The following is a 17,809-nucleotide window of genomic DNA, read 5'->3' on the forward strand; positions in this document are numbered from 1 at the left end:
TTACACTTAGCTCGGACTCTCCCAAGCCCATACCAATTCGCGACTTAGGTTCAAATTTCTTAACATGCAAATTGATTTTATTTAGGAGTCGCCGCTAATCAGTTTATGGTAGATCGATTAGACACCTAAGTAAAATAATGGGAGAATTACTTTACTCCTACAAACCAGAGACTAAGGGTACGGGGATTTGATTACATTAGATTTCTCTAATGCCCTTTCGGTACCATTCTTTTTATTTTCAAAAATGTTTTTTTTGCAGGCAGCTGATTTATTTTAAACTATCTCCCTAACATGTGAGGTTATTATGCGGGTGCGCAAACCACCAATTTAACACCCAAGAAAGCAATTAAATAATGTAGAAATTACCTCAAAGCAACGAAAGCATCTGCAGTGTTAAATTAAAATCCATATCAACAATCCTAGATATGGTTTCTAATTAACAAGCAATTACTCAATTTTTGTTTTCACTTTATTTAATGAAAATCATGACTTATGCAATGCATGTGATCTAATATGACATGGCAGCATGACCTAAACTATATGACATGAAGAAATGCAATAATTAAATGCAATCTAAATTAATCAAATGATGATAGGTAATGCGATGCAATGACATACTAAAATGACACGCAACATACAATTTAGTATGCGAGTTATATGTCATGCGACATTTATTAAATGACTTAGTCTAATGACGAGGAAGTTTTAATTAGAAATGAACCTAACAATAATCACTAAAATGACGTGCATTTCATGGACTTAATTCCATATGACATGGACATTTTTATTTTCTTAACAAAACATGCAATTTATCTAGGATAGATTATCTACCTATAATTGATAAACATGCAATCCTAACATGCAATGACGTGCAAAGAATGCCCTAATTCAATATGATATATGGATGATGATTTTTTTAGTTTTTATATTAATTTCGAAATTAAAATTTCACATGCAATTCAAATAATGATAAAACTAACAACCTAAATGAATGCATTTTTTGTTTTGTTTTGTTTTTTGTTTTTTTTTTATATTTTTCTAAGTTCGGAATAAAATCCCTATTCTAGATATGCAAGATAACGAAAAATATTCTAAAACAAACTGAATCATAATTCAAACATTTTTAGATTTTTTTAGTGGTTTTAAAAAAACAATCAATTATCAACTAAACATTAAATCTAAACAATCAAGATATGCAATCAAATAAAGGATTAAAATAATCAAAAAAATAATCGTTGTCTCACGGGTCAAATTAACGATTATCCTAACCTAATTATCACAACAAAGAGTTCAAAATAACTAAAAATCCGATCCGAATTCTTTGAGATCAAATTAATAGTTATATTGATTCAACACTTAAAATACTATCGACAAATCCCAGAAATTATTATAATAAAAAAATGATCCGAGATCTTACGGATCAAATTAGTAATTACAATAATTCTAGGAATATCCTCTGGATAATGCCTACAAAATCCATAAAATAAAGATCACTCCAAAACTTAAAAGAAATAAATAAAATAAATGGAAAAAAATAAAAAATAAAACTACCTAATTTCTTTTCCTTTTTCTTCCTTTTGTTTTTTTCCTAAAGCTCGGCTTGCTCGTGGATCTTCAAGGGCAGCAAATCGTCGGTCCGGCAAGGGGAACTCCGGCGAGTGCACACCAGCAGGGGCAGCACCCAAGTAGCAAGGACAACCAACGGAATAGGGGCGTCGCGATCTAAGCTACCGGCGTTTGGGTCTCCGGCAGAGGGCGTTGCTGAGGGGCGTCGCGGGCAGTGAGCAACGCGGGTTTGCCTGGCTTCGGGGCGGCGAGTAGCGCGGGTCGGCAGGACGTCGGGGAAGCGAGCAGCGCGGGTTTGCCTGGTTTCGGACAGAGCAGCAGCAACAGGTCGGATCGAGCGGCGCGGGGACGGAGGCCGAGGAGGTCCGGCAACTGCTGCGGGTAGCGTCGAACTCCGGTAGTGCTGCTGGACGTCGGTGCTGACTGGGGGAGATACAGCACGAGCAGCAGAGGAGGCGCGGGCCGGTGCGGGGCCCGCTCAACGGTGTAGCGATGATCGGCTCAGATCTGCCGTCGTCGGGGCTCTCGAACGAGCAGATCAGGACAGCGGTGGTGTCGCGGCGAGGCGGAGACGTTGGACACTCCACTGGGCAGACCGCGAACAGAGCAGGGGCGTTGCTCGGGTCGTCATGGCTTCTGGTGTCAGGCGGCGGCGGCTTTGGGCGCGGGGGGCTCACGGACGAGCGTTGCAGAGGGGCGGCGGGGCGCTGCACGAAGAAGGAGAAGAAGACCCTTTTTTTTTTTTTTCCTTTTCCCTTTTGTCTTTTCTCTTTCTCCCTCTCTCTCACGTCCCTTTCACTCTCTTTTTCATGTACTTTCTGCAGAAGCTTTTCTTCACTTTTTCCTTTTTTTTTTTTTACCCTGAGAAGTCCCCCCCCTCGCTTTACCGTACATGGCCCTTTTATAAGCATGAAAAAATGTGATCGTCTAGGATATTTCGAAGATTTCTATAACCTCTTGATTACAAAAATCTTTTTATTCTCCTTATCTGCTAAATATTTTCTACTGATTTTTAAAGATAAGATCACAATCCGATTTTCTCAAATTCCAAAAATCCTCATTTCAAATCTCAATTTCAGAAAATGAGGCTTTTGTACTCTTCATGGACTTAGTCCGACGTCAATTTAAAACTCAAAAACACCAATTCGACCATCTCGCCACCGGTCCAATAAATAAAACGCAAAATATGCAAACTAAATGTAGCTATGCAATTAATATTTTTTTTCAGGGATAAAATTAACCCATAATTTTTTATGCAATAAATGACTAAATGGATCGCCAAAATTTAGGTGTCGCAAATGCCCCTCTTTGAAGGTGAGCTCGAAGAGATTGCATTCAAAGACAAATTGAATCTAAATTTTGACCATGCAAATGCCTTTGAATGATTTTTTTTTTTTTTTTGTCGGAAAATGAATTCCATTTTTAATGCAATTTATATGATGCATGGAAATGCTAATACGAGATGATAAAAGACTTACTGGAATGACTTACCTTCAAGGAGGGTAGAGTGATTCAAGATAGTTTGTGTTACATGTCCGGGACTCGTACCATTCTACGGCCGCCCCAGAATAGTAACATGGTTTTGCAAAGAGCTCGCTCCTGGGACCCCATACCATTCTGATCGCTGAATAGGGAAATAAGTTTTGTCTAGGACCCGTACCATTCTACGGTCGCCTAAAATAGGAAATAGGTATTGTCGAGGACCCGTACCATTCTACGGTCGCCTTGACGAAAAATTGATTTTTCAGGACTCGTACCATTCTACAGTCGCCTGAATGAGGAAATTGCTTTTCTAGGACCCGTACCATTCTACGATCGCCTGTTAGAGCAATAAATGTTGTTTAGGACCCGTACCATTCTACGGTCGCCTAAACGAGGTTTTGCTTGGCTAAGACCCGAACCATTCTTTGGTCGCCCAGCCTTGCAACATAGGTCAACTGACCAGGACCCGAACCGTTCTTCGGTCGCCTTAATCGATTGAATGCGGAGGAAAATCTTTGGGGGACAACTCGGTCAGTGTCGGTGTTTTCAAAAGGGACTACAGGCTATGACAGCACGCTAGGTCAATATAAAGGGACATCGGGCTACAAAAGCACGCCGAGTCGATAAAGAGACTCAGGCTACGAAAGCACGCAGTCAATATAAATGGACATCGGGCTACAAAAGCACGCCGAGTCGATAAAGAGGGACTCAGGCTACGAAAGCACGCGGGTCAATATAAAGGGACATCGGGCTACAAAAGCACGCCGAGTCGATAAAGAGGACTCGGGGCTACGAAAGCACGCGAGTCAATATAAATGGACATCGGGCTACGAAAGCATGCCGAGTCGATAAAGAGGGACCATGGGCTACAAAAGCACGCCGAGGTCAATATAAAGGACACCGAGCTACGAAAGCACGCCGGGTCAATAAAGAGGGACTCTGGGCTACGAAAGCACGCCAGGTCAATATAAAGGAATTCTGGGCTACGAAAGCACGCCAGGTCAATTTTAAAGGACACCGGGCTACAAAAGCACGCCGGGTCAATTTTAAAGGACAGCTTGATTGAGTCAAGTGTCGAGAATGGGTAGAGATACACTTACCTGATGATATCTCTGATTCTTTGGGATATGTCTTTTGGAATTTGGATATCCTGTGGAGGCCTCTCACCTCCTGAATATCAGGAGCTCTTAGGTCTTTGAGAAAAAAATTTCTGTCGGACATGATTTAGAGCAAAAACTAATATGCATTCATCAAAGAGATAGACAATCTAAGCTACTCTAGAATGCACATTTCAAAATTTGATGAGGTTTTCATCAACTCAATCGGGGTTTATGCATAATGACCTTTGCATTACCCAAATTTCCACTTGAGAGAATTATCATTCAAGACAATCTTCATTCATGACATGGATTTCTTAAGAATACTAAATGAGAGACTTTCGATTAGAAAGGACTTTCACTCACTCTCATTTAGAATGTCTATTTTATGCAAATCACTCAATTTCATCATATCGACATGGGTCCGAGTATTCTCGCAAGCGATACGATCTTACCAATCTGAGAGGTCTTTAATAGGGACCATAATGTGGGCTTGGTCAACGGCTTAACAAAATGATTCTTTGAGTCAAAGCTATTGAATGAACTGTCTTGTAATCATCTCCGGGTTTACAAGTCAAGAACCCTGCAGAATGAAAAAGAAATAATCTTGCTCGCACTTCTTCGAGCGATGCTTATAAACATATGAAGTCCTACATTAATTCAAATGCCATAATCTGAAGAGACTTTGTAAGGGACGTAACGTAGGTTAGGTTCATGGGTTGAGAAATGAAAGGATCATTAGGCTCAAAATGTGTGTAAAAGGTGTGAATTGATGATCATCTTGGCATTGCCACCAGTTTTCTTTTTTACCATTGGGGATCGTTTTCATGAAATGCCCCATTGATTGCAAAAACTCAGCATTTGAGTTCTTTGACTATTGCTCCATTGGGATTCGATTCTTGTAGTTGACAGTCACCTATCTTGACTCTTTTTTTTTTTTCATCTATGGGCATTGGCCTTGCTTTTACCAGGCACACTGCTTTTTCATGCCATTTAGTTCTATTTTGAATTCAATTCTTGCGCATAATGCATCCGTCAAGCAATTACACTTTAAATGACACTTTAACTTTTCAGGAGTCTTCATCTGCTTTTTGTCTTGCCCCAGTGTGGGGGATGATCACCAATTGGGTTTAAAGAAACGAAATTGCAGGCTCAAGTGGGCTATGCAAAGGATATAAGTGTATGGGACAGAGAAAGAAATGCTCTTCATCATCCTAAGGCACTTAAATTAACACATGAATTCAATGTAATAGCATGACAAGAAGATTGATGCAAGTGAGAGCAAGAAAATTTCAATTCATTTTTCTCACATGATGATGCCATTTGATCTCTTAGTTGCCTCGATGTGGGGTGATTCTTGACAGGGGTGATTTGAAAAGAATATCCATAAGTGTATGGGCTCAAAAGGGTTAAGCAACGGATCACCTGTAGTGTTTGGGATAGAGATATGAATTGCCTCTCATCATTTCAGTTGCCGTACCTTTTGCGAGAGAATTCTTTACCTTATGGATATGAACCTTCCTACACTCATCTCACAAGTGTATGAATATGGGACTGTGTATAGGATAGGGTTTGCCTTTCATCATCCCGACTCGTCTCATTTAGTATGCTCAATCAATTCCACATCATTCATTAAATTAGTCCATCTTGATGTTCTTTAGTGGAATTGGTGGATAAAACATGTAAGAGTCATCATGCAAAACCCTTTTTTTTTTTTGTTTAAAAAAAACTCAATAGCTTTAAGCATGTCAACTTCAAAGAGTTTTCTATATTGCAAAATGATTTTAAGCATTCATTCAATGATTCTTCTACAATAGGAATTGCCTTAGCAGTTGATGTCTTTGGATTGTGCCTATCATTCAAGACTGAAAATCCACTTTTGCCCCTGCACAAGAGAACGTGCATCAGTATGATACTATGCAACATAAAAGTAAATTCAAATTGCACATCCATTTTGGCTCGGAGTTACGACTTTGTCCCGATGCAGGCACTACCAAAACCTATCATGCCATCAATTTGTCAACTCTTCCACTAGGGAATGATGGTCCTCTTTTACTTGTCCCAAATTTTTTCATTACAAGTGCGCTCTAAACCTGTTGATCACAAGTCAAATTTATGATCATTGAAACTTGATACGTCATTCTCAGATGTCCCTTGTCATAACAAGTTATAGAATCATGTTCTGAGACAAGAAGCAAATGAGTAAGACAAACAAACAGGTTTAATCTGCTACAAGCTTTAGAATTTTTTTTTTTTTTTTTTTTTTAGCAGTGAAATGCTTTTGTTTTCAAAAAAGTGTTTGGGAGGAAGCATGAGAAAGTCCAGCCCTCAGGATTTCTCCGTGGATGATATTTTCTTTCATGGTTGGATATCGTCATTGGATTGGTTTGGTATACTCCATCATGTCCTCAAAATTGGAAATAAAATTGTAATTTCATTGAATAGAATCAAATGAATTACATTATTGGAATGGAAAATGCAATTCCTAATCTCTAAAGAGAGCAAAAATAAGAAATTCCTAGAAGGCGAAAACAATTCCTAAAAGCGATAAGAATTCCTAGAAAGCGATAAAAATTCCCACGCAGGGGAATGTGCAATAAGTTACTCTTGCAGGCTAACGTCCATGTCTTCCGAAAGTCCTTCGTCATTGGCTCCTGTGAAGAGGTCATCGAACAGACCTGTGATTCCTTCCAAGGCATCATCAGAGTTCTTTGTCTTTGGAGACGTCGATCATCCATGTCATCCCATCCACTTGGAACTATGTTGCGGGAGTCAAAGTAAAAGCTGGGAGGAGCCGAATACTTCACCAAGTAATCAAACTTGCCACTAGGCTGCCCCAGAGTGTCCATCACTTCCACTTCATCTTGCCCCATCTTAGGGACATTGTCGGGTTTAGTTTTTTCGGCGGTGACCAACAGTGGGTCATCTTCTAGGTCGGCATGTCGCCATTGCTCATTTGAGTCTTGCTTGATTGCTTCGGGACTCTTTGTCTCAGGGAGAGCAAGTGTAGGAGTCAAATCTATTCGGAGGGATTGGATTTGAGCTGTCATGAATTGCATAGAGGCGAGCAACTGTTGGAGTTGGTCTTCCATAGCGGAGATATGATCACGCATTTCGATTTGATCGGCCATTCTGGTTCTTGATCGCCTAAGGAAAATGGAAATATGTAAGAACGAGGTATATTGAAAAAACCAATCCATGACAACAATCTATTTTTTAATTAAGAAAAGTCCACAATGAAAAGGATTTCTTAAAATTGGACTAGGAAAATAAAGACATGGGACGCCCAAAAGGGACGAAATTTCCTAAACATGAACTAGGAAAAGCCAAGACATAAATTGAAAACAAATTTTCCAATTTTTTATTTTCCAAATGATTCATTGTATGGCAATTCATTTCATTTTTGAAAGGAATTAGATCAAATGACTATCCTAGATTGTCATGGACAGACCAAAAGCATGATAAATAAATTACATGGTATAGGGATAGAAAACTTACTTTAGCAAGAAAAATCAACGGCAATCACATAGACATGCACATGAGATGTGAGGCTCGATTTCTGTCTAAATTGCTTAACAAGGTGGAGCTAAGAGGATAATCTGACCGTTGCAGTCTTGCATTAACGTGTCAGGTCCCCCTAACTCCGGCTCAGTCGAATGGAATACCCAATAATCACGCAGTCTCGCAGATATGGATAAACACATTCGACACCATGAAAGAAATTTCGGGGAAGAGAAGGTCAACCTCTATATAGCAGTCTCGCTTTGGAGGAAGTATCATTCTCAACACCATCCTAGAAATCCTATCGCAGCCTAGGTTTGACCGTAGGTTGTGTGTGCAAATAGTGTGGTGCTAAAGCAATAAAGCATGCGCAACAGTTTAAATGCAAACAACACTTCTATAGTTTTAATTCAAACATTCATCCCTAACTCCAACTGCAAGACGGGGTTAGCAAAGACTACTCCCCTTATACCTCCCATCTGCAAGAACATTTAACACCTTAGGAATGTTAGGGACATACCTGAGATTCTCGTTGCCAAACAAAAATATTTTAAAAAAAAGAAAAATTGGCCTAAGTCCACTAAATGTTTTAACACAAGTCCCCAACGGAGTCGCCAAGCTGTCGCGACCTAATTTTCGCGGGTTCACCACCTAAAACTAAGTTAATGGACTGCTAAGTTTTTACACTTAGCTCGGACTCTCCCAAGCCCATACCAATTCGCGACTTAGGTTCAAATTTCTTAACATGCAAATTGATTTTATTTAGGAGTCGCCGCTAATCAGTTTATGGTAGGTCGATTAGACACCTAAGTAAAATAATGGGAGAATTACTTTACTCCTACAAACCAGAGACTAAGGGTACGGGGATTTGATTACATTAGATTTCTCTAATGCCCTTTCGGTACCATTCTTTTTATTTTCAAAAATGTTTTTTTTGCAAAGGCTGATTTATTTTAAACTATCTCCCTAACATGTGAAGTTATTATGCGGGTGCGCAAACCACCAATTTAACACCCAAGAAAGCAATTAAATAATGTAGAAATTACCTCAAAGCAACGAAAGCATCTGCGGTGTTAAATTAAAATCCATATCAACAATCCTAGATATGGTTTCTAATTAACAAGCAATTACTCAATTTTTGTTTTCACTTTATTTAATGAAAATCATGACTTATGCAATGCATGTGATCTAATATGACATGGCAGCATGACCTAAACTATATGACATGAAGAAATGCAATAATTAAATGCAATCTAAATTAATCAAATGATGATAGGTAATGCGATGCAATGACATACTAAAATGACACGCAACATATAATTTAGTATGCGAGTTATATGTCATGCGACATTTATTAAATGACTTAGTCTAATGACGAGGAAGTTTTAATTAGAAATGAACCTAACAATAATCACTAAAATGACGTGCATTTCATGGACTTAATTCCATATGACATGGACATTTTTATTTTCTTAACAAAACATGCAATTTATCTAGGAGAGATTATCTACCTATAATTGATAAACATGCAATCCTAACATGCAATGACGTGCAAAGAATGCCCTAATTCAACATGATATATGGATGATGATTTTTTTAGTTTTTATATTAATTTCGAAATTAAAATTTCACATGCAATTCAAATAATGATAAAACTAACAACCTAAATGAATGCATTTTTTGTTTTGTTTTGTTTTTTGTTTTTATATTTTTCTAAGTTCGGAATAAAATCCTTATTCTAGATATGCAAGATAACGAAAAATATTCTAAAACAAACTGAATCCTAATTCAAATATTTTTAGATTTTTTAGTGGTTTGAGAAAAAACAAGCAATTATCAACTAAACATTAAATTTAAACAATCAAGATATGCAATCAAATAAAGGATTAAAATAATCAAAAAAATAATCTGTTGTCTCACAGGTCAAATTAACGATTATCCTAACCCTAATTATCACAACAAAGAGTTCAAAATAACTAAAAAATCTGATCCGAATTCTTACGTATCAAATTAATAGTTATATTGATTCAACACTTAAAATACTATCGACAAATCCCAGAAATTATTATAATAAAAAAATGATCCAAGATCTTACGGATCAAATTAGTAATTACAATAATTCTAGGGAATATCCTCTGGATAATGCCTACAAAATCCATAAAATAAAGATCACTCCAAAACTTAAAAGAAATAAATAAAATAAATGGAAAAAAAATAAAAAATAAAACTACCTAATTTCTTTTCCTTTTTCTTCCTTTTGTTTTTTTTTCCTAAAGCTCGGCTTGCTCGTGGATCTTCAAGGGCAGCAAATCGTCGGTCCGGCAAGGGGAACTCCGGCGAGTGCACACCAGCAGGGGCAGCACCCGAGTAGCAAGGACAACCAACGGAATAGGGGCGTCGCGATCTAAGCTACCGGCGTTTGGGTCTCCGGCAGAGGGCATTGCTGAGGGGCGTCGCGGGCAGTGAGCAACGCGGGTTTGCCTGGCTTCGGGGTGGCGAGTAGCGCGGGTCGGCAGGACGTCGGGGAAGCGAGCAGCGCGGGTCTGCCTGGTTTCGGACAGAGCAGCAGCGACAGGTCGGATCGAGCGACAACTGCTGCGGGTAGCGTCGAACTCCGGTAGTGCTGCTGGACGTCGGTGCTGACTGGGGGAGATACAGCACGAGCAGCAGAGGAGGCGCGGGCCGGTGCGGGGCCCGCTCAACGGTGTAGCGACGATCGGCTCAGATCTGCCGTCGTCGGGGCTCTCGAACGGGCAGATCAGGACAGCGGTGGTGTCGCGGCGAGGCGGAGACGTTGGACACTCCACTGGGCAGACCGCGAATAGAGCAGGGGCGTTGCTCGGGTCGTCGTGGCTTCTGGTGTCAGGCGGCGGCGGCTTTGGGCGCGGGGGCTCGCGGACGAGCGTTGCAGAGGGGCGGCGGGGCGCTGCACGAAGAAGGAGAAGAAGACCCTTTTTTTTTTTTTTCCTTTTCCCTTTTGTCTTTTGTCTTTCTCCCTCTCTCTCACGTCCCTTTCACTCTCTTTTTCATGTACTTTCTGCAGAAGCTTTTCTTCACTTTTTCCTTTTTTTTTTTTTTTTACCCTGAGAAGTCCGCCCCCCCGCTTTACCGTACATGGCCCTTTTATAAGCATGAAAAAATGTGATCGTCTAGGATATTTCGAAGATTTCTATAACCTCTTAATTACAAAAATCTTTTATTCTCCTTATCTCCTAAATATTTTCTACTGATTTTTAAAGATAAGATCACAATCTGATTTTCTCAAATTCCAAAAATCCTCATTTCAAATCTCGATTTCGAAAATGGGCTTGGGCCAATTTGTACTCTTCACGCTTAGTCCGACTGTCGATATAAAACTCAAAACACCAATTCGACCCATCTCGCCACCGGTCCAAGTAAATAAAATGCAAAATATGCAAACTAAATGTAGCTATGCAATTAATATTTTTTTTCAAGGATAAAATTAACCCATAATTTTTTATGCAATAAATGACTAAATGGATCGCTAAAATTTAGGTGTCAACAATAATTCCATCTAATCCATTTAATTTTTACCATCATCAATTTACTTGAAGGAAGTGCATGCCCCTTGTCTCAGGAAAAGTACCAAAAAAGTCCTAAACATATAGTATTACTACCAATTCAGTTATAAACCTTTCAATTAGACTGATTTAGTCCTAAAAATTTTTCACATTGGAATTAATTCAGTCTATCCGGCCAATTTAGGGCATAAATCCCTAACATGGATGCCGACCATCCTATATGGCACGGCTGGTGCTGACTCATGTTGAATTTACGAAGTTCCTCTTAGGTTCAGATCAAGTTTGCCCTTTGCTCAAATCTCCAGACTACGGGGTAGTCTCTAATCAAAATAAAAGAAAAAATTGATTTGGGCATTTCAGACGAATATAAAGTTGTTCATTTATAGCCCTTCTAACCCAAAAATACATGTTAGGTAAATCTGGAGTATGTGCGCTCAGCTCACGACGAGATGAGCACCGCGTGCAACCGACTTGATCTAGGAGCACATGTGAGCTGGACTTACGTGTTTATGATACTAGCAATGATAATTTCATCTTTAGATTTTTTTGCCTTCATTGATTTGATTGCAGGAAGTGCATGCCCTAGTCTCTCATTAGTGGGTAAGTAGCATGTTTAGCAAAGCTATCGAGCTGGCCGTTTGACCAAGTTTTTAGATTCTGAATTGCTATGCAACAGTAGTGGAAGATGCTATCTATGAAGAAGATACGTGTGGTGAACATTAGGTTTTTTGCACATCGTCCCTGACTATTTTTTTTTTTTTTGGCAATTCATGGAGGACTAGAACTGAAATTAATCTTTTATTCATAAATACTTTGATATTGGTAACAAATGACAAATTAGATCAAGAAATTGAATTAATGTTGTCCACAAATTAGGATGATCACATTATCATCGGCATATGCCGCACTTCTCTTATTCTACGAAATGAAAGAAAGGTGTTTTTATCAGCAACCACCATGGCCACCGCCGCCAAATGTGGTTTCCTCAAATGGAAATGCTGTATGGAACTCCCCTCCCGGTCACGCCAGGCTCCGAAAACGGCTTCAAGAGCTCATACGGCACGATCCCGGCTCCATTCCGATTCTTAAACCTTTGGTCAGTGTTCCTCGCGTCCATGACGCCCTCAAGCTCCTTCAGCCTCCCATGGAACCTCTCGAACGCCGCGTTTATTACCGGCTCCTCCTTCCATGCCGGTTCCGGATCTTGCCCCAGGTACTCCTCATCCGGCGAGTGGTTTGACAACACGTCGAGGACTGCCATCACCTTGGTCGCCTGTATCTGCGATGGGAAGCATGTGAGGAGCGTGACCTCAGGCTTGTCCCAAAACATCTTGAGCTCTCCTTCCGTCGGGTCCTCGACGGGCATCTTGGTTCGGGCAATGGTGGGCCGGTTTGGGAAGTAGCCGCCATAGGTGTACTGGCCGAAGTTGACGGCAGCATGGTGGCCGGAGGCGACCCAGACCATGGTTGTGATAATGTGGATGAGGTCGCACGGGGTCTTGAGGTCAGGCCACCCAGGGAGTCTTTCTTGTCGCCGTGGCCAACAGTCCGGATCTCAGTCCACCAGGATTGGAGCTCCCTGTCCCAGGCGATGCGGCTTGGGTCAGGGTAGTAGTGATTGACGTAGTTGGTGACCCACGCCTTGATGGTGTCCCACAGGAGGAGGCCATCGTTGGCGAAGGGGTAGTCCTCGATCGCTAGCTTGAGGCCATGCGGTGCCGTCGGGTCCTTTACTGCCAAGCCCCTGGCAAGCATTGACCCAATCAGAAAAGCGATTTTCTAAACAATCCATGTGTCGACTACTGTTATATTTTTCTCTTTCCCTAATTTTAAGAATGGGAAAAAGAGGTATGCCAATTGATTAATTGATGTGCAATACCTGCTAATCAAGTCATTGGGCAAGCCTTGCAAGTCGAATTGCCACTGCTTGTCATAGGCGACGGCGCTGAGCTCCATGGAATACTTGCCGGGAGAGAAGGTGGTCTCAATGATGCCGTCCCCATTGATCAGATTCCCGCGAGCCAGCGCATTGATCTCCATCGTGTACCGGAAGTGTGGGTGTAGCAACTTGTAGATCGGGTGCATCTCGCTCAGTTGCCGATTTGTCGCTATTATGTAGGGCTCCGTGGCACAATGAGTCCGCAACCTGCAAAAGTTGAAACCATGGAAACATCAATTACACCATCAGCGTTTATGCAAATAGGTACTTCTCGTAATAACATCACGCTTTAGATGCAAATCATATAACAATTATAAAATTATCAACATACTTAGATCTCACAATACCAATGTGGGTCTCTATGTGTGGAAAACAATTCTTAAAGCTATATTCTTCTCTCTTGTTGAAAATTTTATTAGCCTGTTTCATCACTAATATACTTCTACTCGATAGATCTATGATCAATTTTTTTTTTTCAAAAAATTTTGCTTGTCGAAAAGTAATGATCCAACTTATTTTGTTACCAGTGGCTGACGAGCTGGTGGTGCCCAGAGTCGTGGGCTAGGACATGGGCCTTGGCGAGCCGCCAGAGCCACATGCTGGTGGAGTGGCACGACGGGATGAACACCTGCTTCCATTGCGGCTTCCCATCGTCAGTCGGCGGCCGCGTCAGCTCGATGGCGAGCGGCTTCAACGTCTCATCCGGGGTCAAGAAGAAGAGCGTCCTCGACCCATACAAGGTTGTTCCCTTGAGCTGCCTCACTTTGTTCACGTACGGTAAGAACAGGTCGTGGTAGTCTAGCATGAACAACTTCTTTTGCTGTATAGCCTGCACCAAATTGAATTGAACGGAACCGAAAAGGTGGGGTTCAGTTCAAATTTCATTAATTGGGGCCGTCAGATTTAGGTTTACGCTCGGCCCTAGAGGGTGGATTAGGCGGTATTAGATGATACTTCGTCAAGGAAATATTATCGTACCTCATTTACTATCATGAAACCCTTGATTTCTCTTTCGATAATATCTGTCGTGATGGCCGATTCGGGCGGACCGTAGATCTTAGGATCAAGCTCGCTCATCAAGGGCCATTCCTGATTACATATTTTAATGCCATTTAAGTATAAAAGACATATACCCAACATGATGTTGTCAAATAATTTTGGTCTTCATTAAACTAAATCAAGTGTATGTGAGCCAATACATATAAGTATTACCGTGACTAACTGGATCGCGTAAGGATTAATTCCTGCTAGAGTTTGACGAGCAAATTCTTCGTCACTAAACCAAAAAAATCTGTCTCCTGCAGAGTGCAAAAACACAGCTAATTATTATGCATGAAAAATCTTGGAGATATATAATAAATAATACATCAAATTTCCATCTATGATTGACTAATAATGTATTTTCCTCCGAACAAATTACTTCTACGGATAAGAGAAATGAGAGATGGAGAGGGAAAGGGAGTTTGCTTACGGATCATGGTTTCGGGGTTTCGAAGCGCAAGACATCCTCGGAGGTATCGGTGATGGTTTTGACGAGCCGGGGAAGAAATCCTTGAGGAAGCCTTGCTTCTTCAACGTGGGCAAGTTGACGCCTTCGTTGAAGAGATCGTCGATGGCGGTGAAAAGGGAACCCCAGGTCAGAGTCGACTATTGCCGTCTCTAGCGACGGCACCAACGCGTGCGCCACCGAGTACACCGCCTTCGCCAAGAACGTCAATTCCTTTATCGCCGAGAACTGTTCATCTCGAGGCACGTATATGCTCCCGCTCCTTGATTCCGACTGTTGATCTGCTTGATATTATAAGTGAATATTCAATTCGTTCATTGGGAGGAAAGGCTAATCTAAAGTTCTGTTGCGTTAATCATTATTATGAAGTAATAACAATAATTTCTTGACTCACCAGTCTCGCTCCGAGGGCGCCCAGTCCGGCATCGTCTAGGGTACGGGAGCTCTTTGCCACCAAGCACCGGCCTCTTCTTATCCGCGCTGCTATCCGGATTCCCAAGGTCGTTGTACACATCGTAATCGTATATCCTCTCATATGACTTTCTCTCGCCTTGGCCGTTCCCTCGCAGGATCGCCAGCTCCTCCTCTCTCAGTCTCTTCAGCCCGCTTGGCGTTTCGGCCGGTAGATAGCACTGCAGCGCAATAGCATGCGACGAAAGCGATCAAGCTCCAAATAAAACCCATCTAAGTAATACTCAATTCAAACAGTGATGATCGACTCTCTCTCTCTCTCTCTCTAGTCAATTAAACTGAATTTGCTTTTGAGGTTTTGGCGTGAAAATCAAGTCCTATGAAATCGATGCGCAATCCATGACCGGCGGACGATAGGGCACCGATTTCACGTGCTGCTTCTGATTCTTTTTGAAAAGGACTGTGAGGACGAGAGTCGAGAGATTTAATTGAACTTAAATGCTTTTCATTCACATGCATTATACCTTAGTTTAACCAGTCGCCTTTGGGTCAATTCAAGAATCAATATCACCCAAAATTTGTACAATGTTTGGTGATTATAGCTAATTAATTGTGATTAAACTTGCATCTCAAGTATATATATATGTGTGTGTGTGTGTGTGTGTGTGTAAAAACCTAATTTTCGATCTATATAAGTCATAACTCTAAATGGTCTTGATTATTTAGTATATGTAATAACCTCATGAAAAATGACAAAAAAACCCTAGGTAGGAAGCTATGTAGCTATTTGTATGATCTAACCTTATTGGTGAAGAAGACCCTCTTTTTTGGATCATCGTACTTGGAGTGAACCCATGAGTTGCATGTGATGTTAAGAGGACCGCCTGCGAACCCATCGAGGACGATGTCCTTGAGGTACATCTCCTTGTGGTGCTCATTCTCCACGAAGATCGCGCCGACTTCCCCAAACTCCTCTCCGACCTCAAACTTGCACCTGTACATCACGTCCTCCTCGTTGTGGCCCTTCTTGTGCGCATACCCTTTGATTGTCCCCTTCTCTTGTCCCGTCTCTGTAATAAAATTCAGGACCGTGTTTAATTCTTCACTATCGTGGATACAAGAGATCGATAGTTTGAATATCATAGCAGGAACGAAATTACAGTTGGCTAGGTGGGAAGCTGAAACGAAGCCATGAACAGTAAATACGGCGAATCTAACAAAGGGTCGTCGAATTGCGGGTTTGGAGCTGAATAATTCTGGCAATCTCTCTCTCTCTCTCTCCCTCCCTCCCCGACCGAAGGTGGAAGGTTGAATATAGCAAGGGTAAGGGTTAAAATCTATATGTTCTGTAATATGTCAAGAACTTTATATATACAGATTATCTTGGTTGCGCCTTTTTAAAAAGATTAAGAACTTAATTAACCAAAATAAAATGTTAAGAGCTCAATTGACAAAGTATCAAAATGTTAATGACTAATTTCGCACCTATTCCCAAACATTATGTTATTTCATAGATTGAAAATTTTATGTACACATATAGTAAATGAATTTGGCTTGATATTTAGAAAAGCTTATCTAGACACGTGCATGTATATATAGTCTTGTGATGTGGCTTAGTAACAAGACAAGAAAATTACACATCCATTAACATGTTATCTCTCCCATATAATCGGAAAAAATTCATCAGAATTTTTAGTACAAACCTACTTCCATGGAGAATTTATAGAGGGAATGCTTATGAAATAAACAATCAAACATCATTGTTTGTCGCAAGTCATAAACAACTTGGGTACTTCTGTGACTTTTTCTCCAAACCTAGAAATAGCTATTTTAGTCTTTAAAAAATTGGTAAAAATTCATATACAATTCCGAATATCGCTCTTTTTAAACTTTGCAAAACTTCAAATGTTTCACTTCAAATAAAAGTCAAATTGTGATCAACGCAAAATTTCAAAAAGCAGAAGAATACGTTTCAATCAAATTCAGCCTATTTCACTCCTTGCTTTCTGTTTCAAGCTGTGTTAACAATTTCGAGTTCAAAACTGAATGCTCAATACTTACTAGGGTCAAGCTCTGCACTAACAAGCTCCAAGAGGAGCGTCTTCCCCATCAAATCAGTAATTGTATCGAGCCCTCCGCTTATCCCGAGTTCCGAGAAGAATCCGCCGGCGCTGTGTTTCACGGTCACTACTGCTTTAATCGACAGAGACTTCTCAATGGTGCTCGGGCTGGCAATCGCTTCAATCGTAGTCGATGCAAGCCCCACTCGAGCATTTCCAGGGCTCTTTTGGAGCGCAGGTTCAGCCTGCACTGGTAAAATTGCGATCCCGCCGTTGGCTTGGCTAGGTGGCTTGCTTAATGGGATCAAGGTTGGGGAGGCAGGTGGGGATTGATGAAGCTGTGTCTTCAACATGACGATGGTGGTGATGATCGTTTCTGGTGTGTTCTTGAAACAGAGAATGGTGTATGTAGACAACAATTGCTTAAGACAATGGTTATTGAGACTTGGGTTTGATGGGGGTTTTGGAGAGTTGGTCTAGTGGATTTTATAGACGGAGAAAAGGTAGAAAAGTTGGGCATGGGCTTTATTTTGCCCTGAATGCATGGACATGGCACGTGAAAACGATGTGGAAAATGCGAAGAGAGGAGGAAAGAAGGCGGTGGACTAGACTTGTATTCGTTTGAAATTTGACATTAGATGACCGTACGGCATTCGGGCAAAGATATTTCAAAGGCTTGGAAAATTCAAAAGTTATATGTGAAG

General features: G+C 40.9%; 1 protein-coding gene and 1 pseudogene across 1 annotated transcript; both read right to left on the reverse strand.

The window, feature by feature from the left end:
• Positions 1–9,916: 9,916 nt before the first annotated feature.
• Positions 9,917–10,762, reverse strand: LOC120296131 (proline-rich protein 36-like). Its single transcript, XM_039317795.1, has 2 exons — positions 10,729–10,762; positions 9,917–10,572 (listed from the first exon to the last, which is right to left on the reverse strand). Exons 1-2 carry the CDS (start codon positions 10,760–10,762, stop codon positions 9,917–9,919), a joined length of 690 nt encoding a protein of 229 aa, XP_039173729.1.
• A 1,334-nt stretch (positions 10,763–12,096) lies between these two features.
• Positions 12,097–17,266, reverse strand: LOC120295586 (annotated as a pseudogene).
• Between the last annotated feature and the right edge of the window lie 543 nt (positions 17,267–17,809).

Source organism: Eucalyptus grandis, chromosome 7 (genome assembly GCF_016545825.1).
Source record: "Eucalyptus grandis isolate ANBG69807.140 chromosome 7, ASM1654582v1, whole genome shotgun sequence".
NCBI classification, from domain to species: domain Eukaryota; kingdom Viridiplantae; phylum Streptophyta; class Magnoliopsida; order Myrtales; family Myrtaceae; genus Eucalyptus; species Eucalyptus grandis.